Source organism: Raphanus sativus, chromosome 4 (genome assembly GCF_000801105.2).
Source record: "Raphanus sativus cultivar WK10039 chromosome 4, ASM80110v3, whole genome shotgun sequence".
NCBI classification, from domain to species: Eukaryota; Viridiplantae; Streptophyta; class Magnoliopsida; order Brassicales; family Brassicaceae; genus Raphanus; species Raphanus sativus.
This window is the reverse complement of record NC_079514.1, coordinates 41,895,570-41,913,818: the sequence shown is the minus strand read 5'-3', so window position 1 is coordinate 41,913,818 and position 18,249 is coordinate 41,895,570. Positions and strand designations below refer to the sequence as shown.

At 32.8% G+C, this 18,249-nt stretch overlaps 3 protein-coding genes and 2 long non-coding RNA genes across 6 annotated transcripts; 1 reads left to right on the top strand and 4 right to left on the bottom strand.

Annotated features, from left to right (window-relative positions):
• Positions 1-224: 224 nt before the first annotated feature.
• LOC108852985 (uncharacterized) lies at positions 225-2,071 on the bottom strand. 2 transcript variants are annotated; one of them, XR_001949642.2, is made up of 4 exons: positions 1,933-2,071; positions 1,466-1,840; positions 1,270-1,388; positions 225-435 (listed from the first exon to the last, which is right to left on the bottom strand). It is a non-coding gene; the product is annotated as an uncharacterized LOC108852985 (long non-coding RNA). The 2 variants fall into 2 exon arrangements; XR_008944264.1 differs by having other exon boundaries at positions 1,466-1,835; positions 1,933-2,064.
• Positions 2,072-6,403: 4,332 nt separating this feature from the next.
• Positions 6,404-8,755, top strand: LOC108849846 (uncharacterized). Its single transcript, XM_018623458.2, has 6 exons — positions 6,404-6,633; positions 6,779-7,102; positions 7,678-7,965; positions 8,042-8,095; positions 8,161-8,250; positions 8,328-8,755. The coding sequence occupies exons 1-6, from the start codon at positions 6,523-6,525 to the stop codon at positions 8,541-8,543; spliced, it is 1,083 nt and encodes a 360-aa protein (XP_018478960.1). The 5' UTR covers positions 6,404-6,522; the 3' UTR covers positions 8,544-8,755.
• A 1,908-nt stretch (positions 8,756-10,663) lies between these two features.
• On the bottom strand, positions 10,664-11,076 carry LOC130511795 (uncharacterized). Its single transcript, XR_008945305.1, has 2 exons — positions 10,966-11,076; positions 10,664-10,873 (listed from the first exon to the last, which is right to left on the bottom strand). It is a non-coding gene; the product is annotated as an uncharacterized LOC130511795 (long non-coding RNA).
• Positions 11,077-15,166: 4,090 nt separating this feature from the next.
• Positions 15,167-16,541, bottom strand: LOC108855784 (rhodanese-like domain-containing protein 9, chloroplastic). Its single transcript, XM_018629685.2, has 6 exons — positions 16,383-16,541; positions 16,041-16,294; positions 15,798-15,948; positions 15,627-15,712; positions 15,439-15,543; positions 15,167-15,353 (listed from the first exon to the last, which is right to left on the bottom strand). The coding sequence occupies exons 1-6, from the start codon at positions 16,427-16,429 to the stop codon at positions 15,292-15,294; spliced, it is 705 nt and encodes a 234-aa protein (XP_018485187.1). The 5' UTR covers positions 16,430-16,541; the 3' UTR covers positions 15,167-15,291.
• A 123-nt stretch (positions 16,542-16,664) lies between these two features.
• On the bottom strand, positions 16,665-18,067 carry LOC108855785 (outer envelope pore protein 16-3, chloroplastic/mitochondrial). Its single transcript, XM_018629687.2, has 3 exons — positions 17,941-18,067; positions 17,291-17,644; positions 16,665-17,041 (listed from the first exon to the last, which is right to left on the bottom strand). Exons 2-3 carry the CDS (start codon positions 17,619-17,621, stop codon positions 16,890-16,892), a joined length of 483 nt encoding a protein of 160 aa, XP_018485189.1. The 5' UTR covers positions 17,622-17,644; positions 17,941-18,067; the 3' UTR covers positions 16,665-16,889.
• Between the last annotated feature and the right edge of the window lie 182 nt (positions 18,068-18,249).

The window sequence follows — 18,249 nt, the reverse complement described above, 5'->3', positions numbered from 1 at the left end:
CTCATGATGCTAAAACATATACAAAACTGTTTTTGTCGTATATTTATTTTATTAAAAAATTAGAATGAAAGCTCATAGCAGTAGAAACATTTGGACATTTTAACGAAGTCCGTATATCATCAAATACACCTTCAACGATAAAAGCCCAAACCTAATTTGTCATCTATCCTATCTATACTATTAAAGTAAAATACCTAATAGCTTTTTGTCACTAACTTTTTGAGTTATTTACCACCAAATGCCATTACCTTTTTTTTTGTAAAAAATAAATGTCGATCCCGTTTTTAGACCAATCAGAATTCTTTTGTTTTAATGACTTATCCATAATCTGACCAATTTACAACCGAATAAGTTAGGCTCATTTCCAAATAAGTCCATGCATGTTAAAAGGATGTTCAGCCCATCAAAATCATCTTCATAATCAAACCTTACACCCTGAAATAAAAAGATATTTTGGGGTTAAAACTCTAAACAAACCCTCCATATCCAATAATTCTAAACTATAAAAACACTATCGATTAAATATAACGTATATACTTCACAAGAATATAAATCAATGTTCAAATTCATAATTTTTAGTTCATTCCTCCACGGCTCCACCTACCTATATGCTATTTCAAATATTCGTTTATGAAAATGCAGTGTATACTTATGGATAGTATTGACACTTTAATTAAGCCAAAAATATGGAAATCGAATTTGAACCAAAGATATTACAGGATATTCCCATTTTCAGTTAGTGTAATTATAAATAAAGTTCTCAAAATTTTTATTAGGAAATCTATTTTATCTTTTAAACAGCCACTAATTTATATATAGCTTAGATACCAAATCTATTTGAAGTATATTCTTTAACTCATTCCGTGATTTCCATGTTCAATTTTACAAATATGGCGAATATTCATATTTTTAACAACATAATATTCACTATTTGATACCTATAATAAATCTAAAACAAAATATAGAAAAAGAAGATTATACGATATAGCTACAATCACGGTTAAAAGAATTAAATCTAATCATATCGCGGGTCCAATACACAAAGAATATCTCGGGTTTCAAATTGGTAACTGAAATTTTCGAAATATTAACTAGAAAATCTCGTGAGATTTAGAGTATGCAACAAGTTTTCCCAAAAACCTAAACACCTCTCCCTATTATAAATAGCAGCGCCTCTTCCTAATCAAACTCACACCATCAAACAAATAAATGGCTTCTAAATTACGATAGTGGTTAAAACTATCTATTTTTGCTATCAATACTACTAACCTTTACCATGTTTTATTTTGTCAGATGTGCTGGGCAAAGTTTTGGATTGTGTTGAGGCAATACCATTCAGCGTCCATTCAGCGTACTTGGAGAAGCAACGTAAAAAGCTGGAGGTGATCCTAAGCGATATCAAGTAAGTTTTCTGTCACTTTAAAACAAAGATAATTCCTTACATTTGGATGAAATTACAACTAACCTGTTCTTGACTTGCATCTACTAAGTCCCTGTCCCATTTTCTTCAGATGAATAAAGCTCTGTCTCTAAATTTTTAACTGCACGCACCTGCACATGAATTGTATACATAATTAAGTCAACTCACTAACTCTAAAGGAGATGAGATTAACAGTCTCACGTATAATAAAAAAGCTATAGTGGAAGACTTATCTGTGTACAGTTGAAGAAATCCTTAATTATTTAACACAAAGACATCAACTTAGATTTAACTTTTGTTATCTTCCTGTGCCTCTTACGACTTCATTGAATTGATCGGAACAGGTACAGTTGACAACCATCTCGGACTCATCGTTTTTATCACAGATGGCTTCATATTCGACATGCAAATATTTCTGAACTGAAACAAATTTATATGCATTGATGTTAGAGATTTGTAAAAATATAACTACAGAATCTATATAATTTAAACGAAAAGTGAGAGAATATAACCGTATAGATATCGGAGAATGAGAGTTGTCGGTAGATCTTGAATTCAATCGTCGTTCTGTTTTGCAGAGAGCATTTTCTTTTCATCGATTCATTTTCTGGAAAAAAAAAACAATTTGCTTCATCTGATGTTGTCACATTAATGTGAGTATGGGCTGGATCTTTAAAATTGATTGGTATTATGTGATCAAATTATAGATGATGAGCTGGGCTATATAAGAGCCCAAATGTTACACCCACTAGATAATGAAAAAAATATGGATAACCCAATTCAAAATAGATTAACAAAGTCCAAATTTGTGACGAAAAATATTATATTCAATTTACATAGATACTAGGTGTTTTCCTCGAAAAAATCTGATAATATTTTTTTAAATTGATTAAATTATTCATATGCTTAATTTTTTATTAATATTATATAAAATTGAATAAATGTGTGATTCCTAAAACTTTGTGAATTTTTTATAGTTTGAAGAAAATAATAAATGGTTATTAAAAACATAATCTCTTTTTAATTTCATGTATATATTCATATTTGATGCAAGATTGCTAAATAATGCTACGCACAAAAATAATATTTAATATATATATATGACATAATGATTTAAGATATATAGTTTTAGTTTGTATTGGACTATGAGTTGTAATAGCTCTTTTTTTATTAAAATCAAAAATTGAATTTAGTTGGATTGGAGATGTCCTAAATCTTAAAATCGAGTTTTAAGATTTTAGTTTACTAAGGCTTCCAAGAAAATCAAAATTTTTAACCTTTTTAGGACATCTCCAAAACTTGATTTGGTTGATTTTAAAAGTATAAATATAATATAAAATTATCTAATTAGTCCATTTTGCATTCATTTAAATTATAGTTTTATTGATTTAAAACCAAAATGAAACAATTCATTTTCTTACCCCGTTTCATTTAAATAAAATATGTTTTCATATTTTTGTAATAGAGTGGGAGTAATATGTTTCTTTTGTATTGTCTTATAAATATTTTTTTCTTATTTATCTTATACATAGATTTGAATGCAGAAAATTATGGTTTTCATTTGCTTCTTTTTTTTTTACATATTTTTAATCAAAAAATACATAAATACAATTTATACACTCGAAAATAAAAACCATCAATACAGTTGTTTATTTTTAATGTTGGGTTGGTAGTGTAAGTTAACGGTTTGGTAGAGATGTATTATATCTGAATAATATTTGTATAGTTAATGTATTCATTAAACATTTATTGTTGGAGTTTAAATCTTCCTTTTTAAAATTTTAGAATATTCTCTATTGTCATAAACTTTAATATTAGAGTGTTTTAGATAATATTAATTATTTATATTAAACTATAACTAAAGAGTGGCATAGCTTTGTAATTAACTTAAAAAATCAAGGGCAAATACCTATTAAGTATTTTACTTTAATAGTATAGATATTAAATAAATATGTAAAAATTGCATAATTGTCAAAAATTAAAATTAAATAAGAAACTAATGATTTTACTATTTAATTTATTTTAAAATTTAATTTTAATAATTTTCTTAAAAAAATGTATACATTTTTGAAAAAAATATAATTAATTTAAATGATATTTAGAAATTTGAAATGCCATAGTTGAATATATGTATTTTAATGATGATTTATGAATTATTACCATATTCTAAAACAATCCAAAAATACAAATAGAAAATAAATGTAATATATGAGTAATTATCATATTTTTAAAAGTTTACCAAAAATATAAATTAACATTAAATGTTATTGTCCAAGTCATATTAATCTATAAAACATGTCATCAATTTTAGTAGCCATATCATATTATTTTTTGAAAATGATTGTAGAAAGACATGTGACAAAATCACTTCTCAAATATAGTCTAGGGGACACTACATTATATCAAATTATTAAGAAATTAAATTTATGTTTAAATTTTAAATAATATGAAAAATTAATTTATTGCTGTATAAATATACAACTTCGTATAACATGTCTTACCATTTATGCATAATTTATAAAAATAAACAGTCAACACATTATAACTAGACAATATAATCTTATAAAGATAAAATTTATTAGTTACAAAAATTAAGAGAAAATTAAAAGAAAAAATCCCGCGCTTTGAAAGCGCGGGTCAAAATCTAGTCTATCCTATTAAAAGTGAAGTACAAATGAGAAATAACCCTGATTTTTCCTTAATATTTACAGTTAAATGCCACTGAATTAATACACAGTCGTATAATTATCGTTACTAACCCATTTCAATAAATTTGACCCGCGCGTTTGATTATGCTGGCAGATTACCCGTTTGCTTATGCTTCAATTAAATACAGGTCCATTAACGATTCAAATACACGGCCCATCCCTTTTGATTCTCTTAATATTTTCGAGCAATATAAAAAACAAAGCAGCTCATATTTTTTTTGTCAGCCAGCAGCCAGTCCTAGAACTAACAATATCACAACTCAGAATTAAAGAATCCCACAACTTGGAATTCAAGAACTAGGGAGCGCCTAATTGATTAACAAATGTCCAAGTTTAAATCCAGTATAAATATTTCAAAAACCCATTTTCAAATCAACCTTAATTACAACTCTTAAATTTTAACTACATAATTTTTTTTATAAATAGTTAATGATATATATGAGTATATAAATGTTCACTAAATACGTTTCTACACAATGTTGGTCAAGGAAATTTAATATTATCATCATTAAATTTTGGCTAATACAAATTATAATAATTTCTAAAATTGATAATGCAAAAAAAATTAGTAAAAGTTAAAAAAATTCCAAAAAGTTAAATAATTAATATATTTATAGAAAAATAAAATAAAATATTTACATTTACTGTCGGATCATTTAATATAAAACTTATATGTCATGTTTAGTATAAATGAACTCTAAAATATAGAAATTAAACTCAAATGTTAATCATATTTGACATTCTATTAAATGAAAAATTAAATTAGAATTATTCGTGCTTTGAATACACATATCAAAATCGAGAAGAAGATGAATGGTTGGATAACATAATATATAATACATTCTATATATATGTTCTTATATATTGTTTCAATTTATATTCTAAATTTTTATAATGTACAAATATATTAGATATATAAACAACTAAATAAAAGAATTAAATATATTTAAAAATCCAAACAATAAGAGTGTCGTATAAACATATATATGTAATATGGTAGATATTATATATCTATAATGTTAAAATATATATAACTAATCATTTTTATTAAAATATCATATCCGCGCGGACGCGCGGGTCGAAGTCTAGTTCAATGATAAAAACAAAACCTTTTTCTGTGCAAATAAAAAGACGCAAGTGGTGCCCTTCTTCTCACGAACCGTCGCAGCGCCACCACCACCACCGGACTTCAGCAAAGCAATCCTGCAGTATTCTTCCACGTATGCACCAATGAATTCTTCCAGATCCATGCAAACACATTTGAAGAAATCCCAACATTTCTTGATTCAATCTTCATAAGAAAAGCTCCATCTAATACCTATGAAAGGCTATCCTCATAGATTGAAGATATTATTTCCACGTGAATAGAAAAGCAAGTTCAGAAAAAAAAAGAGCAAGCAAGTTCAGAAAAAAGAGCAACTTCGGTGAAATACATGAACATCATTGAAAAAATTGTAGGGACTTGAACAATAAAAACAGTGGTGGTTATGTAATAAAAATATATAGACGCAGTTACAAATAGTGGTTGCCGATTATTAGGCAATATAAATGGTGGTTACATAAAAGATATATACATTTCGATGCAATTATATTAAAAATATATGTAATATTGAAATTTTAAGTTGGATACAATCTTTTATCAATAGGTCATGCTGCAAAATTAATAGAATAGATGATTAATTAGAGTCCGTGTGATGTATTGAAATAGTGTTAAAATATATGGTCGAATGTCATAACCCACAATGTTGCTTTCAGTGGGTAGGTTGGTCCACGAGCAAATGATCCAGAAATTGATATTCTATTAGCAAAAAGAAGCGAACCCACCAAACCCATGTGGTGACAATTCCGGTTTAGTTGGAGAAGAAGCTACTTTTTTAAGGTGTGAAATTTTCTCAAATTTACGAAAATGATGGAGACAAAGACTGACATTGACATCGATGCGTTTCGTGAGCTTTCGAATCGAGCTCTTCTTCGACTAGAAAGCAACGGTGACCAAGTGTGGGTAAACCGGTCATAAATTAACCGTTCAAAGCTAATTAAACCGGACCAGGCCGGTTAAATATGGGCCGTTGGGGTTTCTTGTAACATGGGCCCAACCAACCGCATATAACAATATTCTCCAAATGGTAGGCATGTTGTATACAAAGATGTTATATTTAAATGTTCTTTTAGTTGGGTTACGTTGAATATTTAAGTGTATTCAACCGACAGACAAACCAAGTCAACTAGGGTCCATCTGGCCCAATAAAGGAGAATAAAAAACCTTAGAGGAGAATAAAAAAACAATCTTTTGCTGACTCTCCCATCTTCCTCTCTTGAACCCTAGGTGCCGACTCTCCCATCTTCCTCTCTTGAACCCTAGGTCGCCGTCTTTCTCTCTAGGTTGAATCTGCCATGGGTTATAAGAATAATAAGAGAAAGCTCAAACAGAAGCAGCAGGAGAAGCAGGCTTCTCCTGAGCAGAAGGAGAAGCATAATCCTCCTCTTGAAAACGAGGAAGATTTGGTAAGCTTTGTTTTTTCTTCTTCTCTGTCCCACCTTAGAAAGTTATCTTTTATTGCTTTGTTTACTGCTTGAATATCACAGATTTTTAAAGTTACTTAACTCAGGTTTTTGAACACGATTCCTTTTGATTTCTCTTGCTGAGCAGAAGAAGAAGCGAGTAGCTGCTGAGCTGCGGGAGGTGAAGCTAACAGTTGGTCAGCAGCAACTTGCTGAGCTAGAGAAGATGCTAGAAGCTACTAAGCTGGAGGAGAAGCTAGAAGCTGCTGAGCTTGCTGAGCTTGCTGCTGAGCTTGCCGAGCAGGAGAAGCAAGCAGCTGCTGAGCTTGCCGAGAAGGAGAAGCAAGCAGCTGCTGAGCTTGCCGAGAAGGAGAAGCAAGCAGCTGCTGAGCTTGCCGAGAAGGAGAAGCAAGCAGCTGCTGTGCTTGCCGAGAAGGAGAAGCAAGCAGCTGAATCACGTCTTCCGCAGCAGGTTAGAGTTCTAAACTTCACAAATTACAAAATCAACAATTAAATTAATCATTAGAGCTCTCCATGGGTTCTAACCATTGGAAATGGTCTTACTGATAAGCTGTAAGACACGTACATGTCAGTTCTTATATTTTTGCTGCAAGGCTTGGGAATTTATGCCAAGATCCCTGCGACAACATAATTAGTCCGCAAACCAACTTTTACATTCAAATAATAAACAATTCAGATACTACACTTTCAAAACAGTTATGAAAAAGATTAAAACAATCGTGCATGTAAGACTACATTCTGTCAAATGATATAAGTAACATATTTTTCTTATCCAAAAAAAAAATCAGCTCACTCATATTGGAATATATTAAATCACACATGTATATGATGTTGGAAACTATGTTCTGATAAATTAAACAAATATTTTTTTTATATTAGTCTCGATTCTAATGCAAGTTTTGCTATATTGTAGTATTTTTAGATCACAGTACATGTGGTTAACAATTTTGTTCGTTTACTATATAGTAACTTTTTGCATTGCTAATATTGGTTGAAGAATGATCGGAAATATTTTATTGGTTACAGGTCATTACCTCTCAGAAAGAGGTGAGGGATGCTTTTGCACTCCAGCAGAAGATTGTTGCAGCGATAATCAACTCTCAAGCCGAGATAGCAACGAAGGAGGATCTAGAGTCTCTCCAGGATGTCGTACGAGGAAGACTTGAGGCTCTTGGCAAAACCCTAGTAGCTGATGTGGCATCTGAGATTCAGAAAGAGCTAATCTCATCTAGTATGCAATTGTCCCAAAAAGCAGAGAAGATTATAAGCTCAAAGGTGAAAGGAGCTTTGCAGAAACTTGATACTGCTTTCAAGGTATTAATTTTTTAATTTCAGCTGTTTATTTTTCAAAACTATTGAAATATTTATTCAAGATTATGTCTCCTTACAGGAGAAGGTTGAGACTGAGTGTGCTAAAGTTGCTCCTGGCCCTAAAGAAAGAATGGTATGATTGCATGATTATTTATGTATGATTTAAGGTCTGACTGATTATTTATGTAATGATTGCAGGCTCTGCACTTAGTAGAGAGAGAATATGAAGAGTGCTTCTCTATTGCTGTCGAGTCTGATAAGGATTCACTCGGATGGCTATTGACAAAGGTAAAAGTTTAATTTTTGTTTTCAAATTCATCTCTTTTATGGACATCTCACACACATATCTTATAAACATTTCACAGGTTGATCCAGAAGGACTGCCAGGGTTTCAGTTGAGCAAGCCAACGCTTCGCCATTTGTTGTCTCGTCTGATACGTTTGGTCACTAAGAACATGGGCTTGTACCGTAGTTGGTTCGAAGCTGTTGCTGAGTTCGTCGTGTCTACAGACCATGAGATCCCAGATCGGCTGACACGTATGGTAGGTGTGGCCCAAGCCTATGTCTCGAAGAATGCATGAATGCTATTTCTGTTTCTGTTTTTTTCAGATCAGAGGATGATCTTTTAGAGCAAACATAGTTTTATGGAGAACTTTTGTAACTGTTTGCCTTTTTGCTTGATGACAACTCTTTTTTGGGCACTTATTGTCTGTGAGGAATCTTGAAAATGTTTGTGAGACATTTGCAATGGTTCCTATAGCTTGAACAAAGTTTATTTTGTTTTGTGGAATCATTACATGTTTGCCATTCTGTCTAAGTTATTTGCCATGCTAATTGGGCACCCACCCTACGTGAAGCTTTCAAGAGAAAGCCAAAGAACAAAGTGAAGGTTTATTTGTGTAAACTTAAGTTGATGCAAACAGCCATGGCTGGCTGAGGAAATTTGAGTTTCTTCAATGGTTAAATATATTTATGTGCTGTACCTTGTCATATCATTCCCCTTGGCCTAGCGGCTTAACCAATAACATTCTTGCCCCCCCCCCCCCCCCAACCCTCTTGTTCGATTCCCAACGGAGCTTCCTTGTCAATTCAATACATATTTTTTTGAATCAAGGTTAGCAAGTAGCCGACATACAATCCAATACGACACCACAAAACCGACAGCAACTTAAAAGACGAGGATTTATAAGAAACGGCACGCAAGCTCTAAAAAAGGAAGAAATGAATGCAAGTCTTGTTGTTTTGTTTACAGGCTTTAACGCAAAATGCATCAAGGCAGTCTATAAATAACTTATCACTCTGTCAATCTACCTTATTAAAACAGAAACATTCTGTTGGACCTAACATTTATTTTGTAAGTTTTTAAATTAAATACACCTTTATAGTTAAACATACATTAAGTCACTAATGTTCCTTTCTTTATACTACTATCCATGTTTCCAAACAATATACTTATTTCTTTATACTACTATCAATGTTTCCAAACAATATATTTTTTATACTACTATCAATGTTTCCAAATAATACAATAATTAATCTTAGTTATTTTTATATCTATCATTTTCTCTTTAAAATTTTGTAGAAACGTCATAATTTCATAAATTGCAAAATAGTGAACTTTAAAATTTCGATTATAAGATTACAAATTATGAAACTTTTACAATTTAAATCCAATTAGATTACATATCGGTCATCCATCAGTTCAATCGGTTAGTCTCGGGTTTTAATGATTTTTTAATATGAATATTTTAAAAACATAAATTGAATTGTCAGATCTCCGGATTAACCGGTATAATCACAATCGGATTGAATTTAAAAATACTGATTTAAATGCAAAAATATTTTAAATACACACTCTTTAAAAATAACCAAAATATTTGTTAAATTATTAGTGAAATTTTTCATCGTAAAATATCCCGCGCTTCAAAAGCGCGGGTCAAAATCTAGTTAGGTATAATATCTAAATACTAATTAAATTACATAATCTATAGTTTCTACATCATACTGCATCTGATGTTTACTGACACTGTTTATTTTTTATTTTATAAATCATGATCAAAATATCATGGGTCGCTACACTACTACAAAAAAACAGTAATCTACATATTTGAATAATAACTTTGATAAACAATCACGAAAACAAAATCTTACCGCTATATATGATTAAAGACTTTGATTAATATTATCTGTCTGTTAATTGAGAGTAAAGAGGAAAAGAGCATTTGGGAGAAAATTAATTGAAGCCATATTAACGAGAGGACGAAGAGAAGGATTTCTAGGCTAAATATATATGATAAGTAAAATTTCACATTCTTTGCTAAGTTCTTTTTGTTAGGATTAAAATTTTATTAGCTCAACTAGTCACCTCTAGTAAAGCGTGTGTACTGTGTAGCTGTAAGTCTAATGTATATGATAAACAAAGAGCGAAAATGAAGAACATTATAATGAGAGTGAACAAAAGACAACAATATTATCAGAAAGTTTAAAACACTCTGTTTGTTTACTGCCTGCAAGGTGACTAATGATCTCAATGGTGATGGAAGATGTATCAGTCACTGTAGAGTTAACTCTCATGATTGATCCATTCCTCTTTGAAGATCTGAATTTAACTGCACAGCACTTTCTCTTAACTCCTAAAGATCATGTTCTTGCAAAATTTTCTGTTTAATTGGTGATTTTTTTCTCAATTGTTAAAAGCAGATAACAACTTTGTTCAATGCCATATGTTTTTGTAACTACTTCAAAAATTCAAATAATTTAAAGATTTTTGTGTTCTTTTAAGCATCTACATACAAACAGGTTGAAACTCTGAAAACTTCTCTGAATCAATCATAATTGTTCTCTTGTCTTTAGTTTGAAGGAAACAGCTTCTCTGCTTGGTCTGGGAAGAACGTTATGAACAACAAAGCACCTGCAAAGTTTCAACAGAGTCTTGTTACATAAAACCAGAAGAACAGACAACACATCAATCAATCTCTAGTCTTAAAGGTAAATTTTACTTACAGACGAGCACTGTTCCTAAGACAGCTGAGATCTTGCCTTGAATTGTGATAAGCCCTGCCTTGCCTGTATTCTGCAACTCCGTTGAACCAACCGACTCAAATGTCCCTGATGAGTGATGACACAACAAAATCACGCTCATGTTTCTTTTTGATATCTTATTTTGCCTCACGTACTTCCTTTGTGATCTCCAGGCCTGAAACGACAGTCTTCTTAAGCATCGCTTCGAACCAAAGGCGCCAACCGCAATAAGGATTGAATATTCTTCTTGTCAGCCGGAAAGAACCTCTGTAGACCCTCAACATATGTTTTATAAAAGATATTACTATCTCAGGAAGTAAAAACAAGACTAAATCTTTACCCAAAGAGCCAATTTTTTTTAATATGTCAATCCCAAAAGAGTTCAGATCGACTTACGTGGCAATCACAAGTTGATGGCTTAGCAACTCATCAAACACATAAAGCTCTTCATTCTTCTCCTCTTGTCCACCTAGCTTATGTTCAGCAAGATTCTCATTCTCAAGAGCAATCTTCTCTTTCTTCGCAGCAATCTCTTCATTCTTCTCCTCTTATGCAACTTCGTTCTGCTAGAAAAATTGAAACTGCACAAAAAAACCACAAAGGTATAAATTCGAAAGTAAATCTGCTAGAGATATGTTCATGGTGAAATAACAATCAAATCTGAAGAAATTAATATTTGAAATGTTTGAAATCTATATGTAACATTTATATTTCTATATATTGAGGTTAGTTTGAGTTTCAATTGTTTCATAATACTTTGCATATATACATAACATTTACAAGAAATTAAAATCTGACAATTTCACAAAATCTTCAGAGTGACATAGGAAGAAAATTTGAGTCCTTTGGTAAAGCCTTAGCATTTGAAGTGACAATTGGTATTCAAAGAATCTTAACCTTGTCTAGTAGCCAATAATCCAAGAAATTGGGAAAATTGTTAGTTCAAAGGTTAGAGGTGACTTGAGTAAACTTGAGACCACTATGAAGGTATATTTTTTTAGTTTCAACTAACTTTTATGAAACTTTCGAAATTATATTAAAGATTACTCAAGCCACCACTAACCTTTGAACTAACAATTTTCCCAATTTCTTGGATTATTGGCTACTAGACAAGGTTAAGATTCTTTGAATACCAATTGTCACTTCAAATGCTAAGGCTTTACCAAAGGTTAGTGGTGGCTTGAGTAAACTTGAGACCACTGTGAAGGTGTATTTTGCTAATTTCAACTAATTTTTATGAAAATTTAGAAATTATATGTATGATTATGTGTGTTTACAAGAGATCATTGAGATTGAGGATGATACTAGAGCTAATGTTGTTGTCGCTAATGTCACCGGTGGTCTTAAAGAAAGAATAGTATTTAATATGGTTTTGTTGTATGATATGTTTGATTGAGGTCTAACTCATTATTTATGTATGATTGGAGGCTTTGCACTTAGTAGAAGGACAATATGAAGATGTATATCACAAAGAAGCGTTTAAAGCTTGAGATATGCGGATGGTCTAAAGAAAATTATTTGCATATCATTTATACTAAAGACAAATATATATTAGAAATGTATTATTACATTTATATATTAGAGTGAAAGATAAACAAATTTCCATAAAATAGAAAGAAAAATATTCTTCAAAAACTTCAACCCACGTCTTAGAAAAAATTGCTTTTTAAATAGATAAAATAAAATGAAATTGGTTATATGTATGAGGTGTGAGAAGTAAACCACATTTTAATTGGTTGAATTTCAATTCTATATAGATAAATAAGCATGTGAATAACACTCATAGGATAGCTCCTTCAGTCATCCATCCAGACTCTCACATATACATATGAATCGATACAAAACTCCTAGTTTAATACTTTAAATGATACTTTTAGTAGATTGAATGTCTCATAGGAATATTATTAGTTAGAAAATTCTATTCTACCTTTTAGAATTAATTTTAAGTTAAAAAGATCATAGTGAATCAATTATTTAAATAGCGAAAGTTAGAGAACACACGCCTTGACTGTTGTTGAAATCAAACAATATCAACACTTGCAGTTTGATACACCAGCTGCATACATGTTAAACAAGTTACGTGGCAATCACAAGTTGATAGCTTAGCAACTCATCAAACACATAAAGCTCTTCATTCTTCTCCTCTTGTCCACCTAGCTTATGTTTCAGCAAGATTCTCATTCTCAAGAGCAATCTTCTCTTTCTTCGCAGCAATCTCTTCATTCTTCTCCTCTTATGCAACTTCGTTCTGCTAGAAAAATTGAAACTGCACAAAAAAAACCACAAAGGTATAAATTCGAAAGTAAATCTGCTAGAGATATGTTCATGGTGAAATAACAATCAAATCTGAAGAAATTAATATTTGAAATGTTTTGAAATCTATATGTAACATTTATATTTCTATATATTGAGGTTAGTTTGAGTTTCAATTGTTTCATAATACTTTGCATATATACATAACATTTACAAGAAATTAAAATCTGACAATTTCACAAAATCTTCAGAGTGACATAGGAAGAAAAATTGAGTCCTTTGGTAAAGCCTTAGCATTTGAAGTGACAATTGGTATTCAAAGAATCTTAACCTTGTCTAGTAGCCAATAATCCAAGAAATTGGGAAAATTGTTAGTTCAAAGGTTAGAGGTGACTTGAGTAACTTGAGACCACTCTGAAGGTATATTTTAGTTTCAACTAACTTTTATGAAACTTTCGAAATTATATTAAAGATTACTCAAGCCCACCACTAACCTTTGAACTAACAATTTTCCCAATTTCTTGGATTATTGGCTACTAGACAAGGTTAAGATTCTTTGAATACCAATTGTCACTTCAAATGCTAAGGCTTTACCAAAGGTTAGTGGTGGCTTGAGTAAACTTGAGACCACTGTGAAGGTGTATTTTGCTAGTTTCAACTAATTTTTATGAAAATTTAGAAATTATATGTATGATTATGTGTGTTTACAAGAGATCATTGAGATTGAGGATGATACTAGAGCTAATGTTGTTGTCGCTAATGTCACCGGTGGTCTTAAAGAAAGAATAGTATTTAATATGGTTTTGTTGTATGATATGTTTGATTGAGGTCTAACTCATTATTTATGTATGATTGGAGGCTTTGCACTTAGTAGAAGGACAATATGAAGATGTATATCACAAAGAAGCGTTTAAAGCTTGAGATATGCGGATGGTCTAAAGAAAATTATTTGCATATCATTTATACTAAAGACAAATATATATTAGAAATGTATTATTACATTTATATATTAGAGTGAAAGATAAACAAATTTCCATAAAATAGAAAGAAAATATTCTTCAAAAACTTCAACCACGTCTTAGAAAAAATTGCTTTTTTAAATAGATAAAATAAAATGAAATTGGTTATATGTATGAGGTGTGAGAAGTAAACCACATTTTAATTGGTTGAATTTCAATTCTATATAGATAAATAAGCATGTGAATAACACTCATAGGATAGCTCCTTCAGTCATCCATCCAGACTCTCACATATACATATGAATCGATACAAAACTCCTAGTTTAATACTTTAAATGATACTTTTAGTAGATTTGAATGTCTCATAGGAATATCATTAGTTAGAAAATTCTATTCTACCTTTTAGAATTAATTTTTAAGTTAAAAAGATCATAGTGAATCAATTGTTTAAATAGCGAAAGTTAGAGAACACACGCCTTGACTGTTGTTGAAATCAAACAATATCAACACTTGCAGTTTGATACACCAGCTGCATACATGTTTGACCAGGTTAAGAACTTGGAAGAAACAAGACAATCCTTAAGAGAAACACCTCATGAAGAAAGCAGAAAACGAGAACTTACTACAGCGTTCCACATGCATTTCAAAGACTGGCTCTAGTTCATTCACTTCATTGGCCATCTAATGAACCATATATGTCTGTTTGTTTCCTGTGACAGCAACGGGAAACAAACGGCAACTTTACTGCCTGCAAGGTGACTAATGATCAATGGTGATGGAAGAAGATGTTTCAGTCACTGTAGAGTTAACTCTCTTGATTGATCCATTCCTCTTCGGAGATCTGAATTTAACTGCACAGCACCTTCTCTTAACTCCTAAAGATCATGTTCTTAGCAAAATTTTCTGTTTAATTGGTGACTTTTTTTTCTTAATTGTTATACAAGCAGATAACAACTTTGTCTGATACCATATGTTTTTGTAACTACTTCAAAATTTCAAATATTTTAAGATTCTTTCATTGTTCCTTAAGCATCTACATACATACACGCTGAAACTGTAAAAACTTTTCTGAACCAATCATTGCGATTCTCTCGTCTTAGCTTGAAGGAAACAGCTTCTCTGCCTGTTCAGGAAAGAACGTTATGAACAACAAAGCACCTGCAAAGTTTCAACAGAGTCTTGTTACATAAAACCAGAAGAACAGACAACACAGCAATAATCTCTAAAGGTAAATTTTACTTACAGACGAGAACTGTTCCTAAGACAGCTGAGATCTTGCCTTGAATTGTGATAAGCCCTGCCTTGCCTGCATTCTGCAACTCCGTTGAACCAACCGACTCAAATGTCCCTGATGAGTGATGACACAACAAAATCTAATTCAAAGTCCTGATATTTTAACAGATTTTTAGATGAAGCTAAACGGAATCAAACCTGGTTTAACAGACTGTAACCCTGATGTTACACAAGCAATGTTATCGTAACCTGCTTCCTCCAATCTACTAGCAGCAGCTGCAGATCTTTTAAAAGACAGACAACGAAACTTTTAAACATTTTCTTCATAGATACATGACTCTCGGTGAATGCAGAGCTTGTTCTACTAACCTGAGACCTTCTTGGCAAACCAGTAACAGTTTGCTGTCCTGTGAAAACTCGTTTCTAACGGATTTAACGAACTCCGGATTCAGTTTCGTGAAGGGCAGACCAAAGAAGAGCCCTGAGAAGTTGTTGTGCACTGTCCTCTTCACTATCGTCCCTGCAAATTTCATCAGAGACAACAACAACATCACTTAGAGAATCTACTGTTCTGTTCTCAAGTTGAAGAGGGGATTGAGTTTCGTTTCTTACCAAGATCGTTGTCTTCGTTGAAGATGAAGAGAGGGATGTGGTGGCAAGACTTTATATGAGCTCTCTCGAACTGAGTCTTGTCTCTCACATCCACAACCTTGTAACCTTCTGCTGCTATCAACTTCTTTGCTTCCTCTGCATTCACGAACTTCACCTCAGCCGCAACTCTCAGACTTCTCCGGCGGATATTATTGTTACCAGAGACGCTCTTTCCGGACCAGCTCACCGCTTTCAACCGCCTTGTCCCGAGATCACTGCAACAGAAAGCAAAAAAACAGTTTCATCTGATTGGTTCTGTTTCAAGAAAAGAAGTAAGCTTTCAGGTGAAAGAAGTAGCTTAACCTGGTGAAACAAAGAGCCGTAGGGCTAGGGCTTGCGATCCCCGCCATTATTGCAGAAGTCAAGTCTCTCGATAAAAAAAAAAAACTCGTCACTGCGATGTGATTGTCACGCTAGGCTAGGACAAGAAGTCAAGAACCAGTAGATTAGACAAAGCTCAAGGGAATTTAAGATAGCCAATGAATTAATGCCACGTATTCAACTGGGCTTTTACATGTAGATAGAAGTAACAGACGCAAGTACATGTCTGATCTCATTTAGAATTAGAAACCAAAGCTGTAAACATTTGGAAGACAAAGTTGATATCTTTATTGTAGGAATCAACATTCAGACAAAAGATGAAAGTCAATCTCCATAAACACAGGAGTAAACAAGAGTTCTATGATTTCATATCTCCAGATACAGTAGATTAAAAAAGAAAAAAAAAAGAGATGACAACAAAGAGAGACAGACATTCTTCACGAGGCCTGGGATAAGCTTTATTGACTTCAGACGCCAAAAGGAGAGAGATCAGGCATCAGCTTTAGCTGTTTTCTCGACGGGGGTGTAAGGATAATACTCTCTGCCGTTGTCTACTCTTGTGGTCTGACCTCCAGAGTCAATCAAAGCAGATGTAACTGCTAGTGTTGCACCTGCAGCTATCGCTGTTGGTATGCTCCTTGCTGTGTCAAAGAAAAAAACAAAACAAATTTCACCAAAGGTTACAACAGAGAGTTGAATGCACAAATCTGTAGAGCATCTAACCACTAAAAGCTATGAACTTTCAATCTTTACATACATAATCACTCCGTATCAAAGTCTTAGATCATATACATTTGCTTACACCAGTCCAAAACACCACATCAGTTCCAACCAAGCTACTTATCATTGAGACCAAACACATGAATACACAATGAAAGAGAGCATTTTACCTCTATAGCCAAGGACAGAAGCTCCAGCCACAAACCCACCAATAGCACCATTGAAAAAATCTCTCTTTCCTCTATAACTCTGAACCACCTGCTCAACGCCGATGTACACTCCTCCGATGGCAGCGAAAGTGAGCCCGTGAGTTCCCATCATCTTCAGCGTCCTGATGAGCCCCGGAAGCGCCACGTTCCTCTCCACTCTGGGAACGTCTTTCCACGTGGCCAAAATGGTTCCGTAGATCGTCCCAGCGGCGAAACCGGTCACGCTGCCTTTGATTGTCTTCATCATCGGGCCGTCCTCTTCTTCCAAGTACCTCATCTCAGCCGGATCCATGGTTTTTTTTCTTTCCTACGGTTCTAGCCAACGCACATTCATTACAGAACACACAAGATCAGACAACAACAAAATCGATGTTTTTTTTGAGACATTGGTAATAAAGACAAAATCATCATGCGATCTAAAGACTCATAATTCATGTAGAGATGCAAAAAGATCGAGACTTTGTTGATGGTAAAGGAAGAACCCTAATTTGAGAAGCTCAACGAAGTCGTGATACAACCGACGAGAGATTTGGAATCAATCAGTGAAGAACAGATGAATGCTTACGTGATACTAAGAATAGAGATCATACAAGGAGTGAGAAAGGTCTAACCTTTTGAGGGTTTGAGACACGGACAAGAGGAATGAGCGAGAGGAGCGAGAGGGAAGAATCAAAGATGTGTTCTTTGTTTCGATGTTTTCTTCAGGAGACGAGAGAGACTGTAGTTCTCGGAGAAAGCCTGATTACAAACTTGGGCCTATGGGCTTATTAATAAGCCCATATAACGTATAACTCGACTCTGAGTCTCAAAACTTTAGGAACATTTTAAGCTGTTAGAGTCGTCTGAGAAAACGCTGGTGAGTTCGTGATGTGAGTCTGACTAGCGAACTGTCTTGGCTATATACATAAGCTATAAGGCTA

Coding starts and splice junctions, on each gene's coding strand:
- LOC108855784 (XM_018629685.2), bottom strand. CDS start 16,429: ATGGCGGGGATCGCAAGCCCTAGCCCTACGGCTCTTTGTTTCACCAG. Junction 15,949..16,040: donor CAACGAAGACAACGATCTTG/GTAAGAAACGAA, acceptor TGAAATTTGCAG/GGACGATAGTGAAGAGGACA. Junction 15,713..15,797: donor GTTTGCCAAGAAGGTCTCAG/GTTAGTAGAACA, acceptor GTCTTTTAAAAG/ATCTGCAGCTGCTGCTAGTA.
- LOC108849846 (XM_018623458.2), top strand. CDS start 6,523: ATGGGTTATAAGAATAATAAGAGAAAGCTCAAACAGAAGCAGCAGGAG. Junction 8,096..8,160: donor CTGGCCCTAAAGAAAGAATG/GTATGATTGCAT, acceptor TAATGATTGCAG/GCTCTGCACTTAGTAGAGAG. Junction 8,251..8,327: donor TCGGATGGCTATTGACAAAG/GTAAAAGTTTAA, acceptor AACATTTCACAG/GTTGATCCAGAAGGACTGCC.
- LOC108855785 (XM_018629687.2), bottom strand. CDS start 17,621: ATGGATCCGGCTGAGATGAGGTACTTGGAAGAAGAGGACGGCCCGATG. Junction 17,042..17,290: donor TTCTGTCCTTGGCTATAGAG/GTAAAATGCTCT, acceptor TCTTTGACACAG/CAAGGAGCATACCAACAGCG.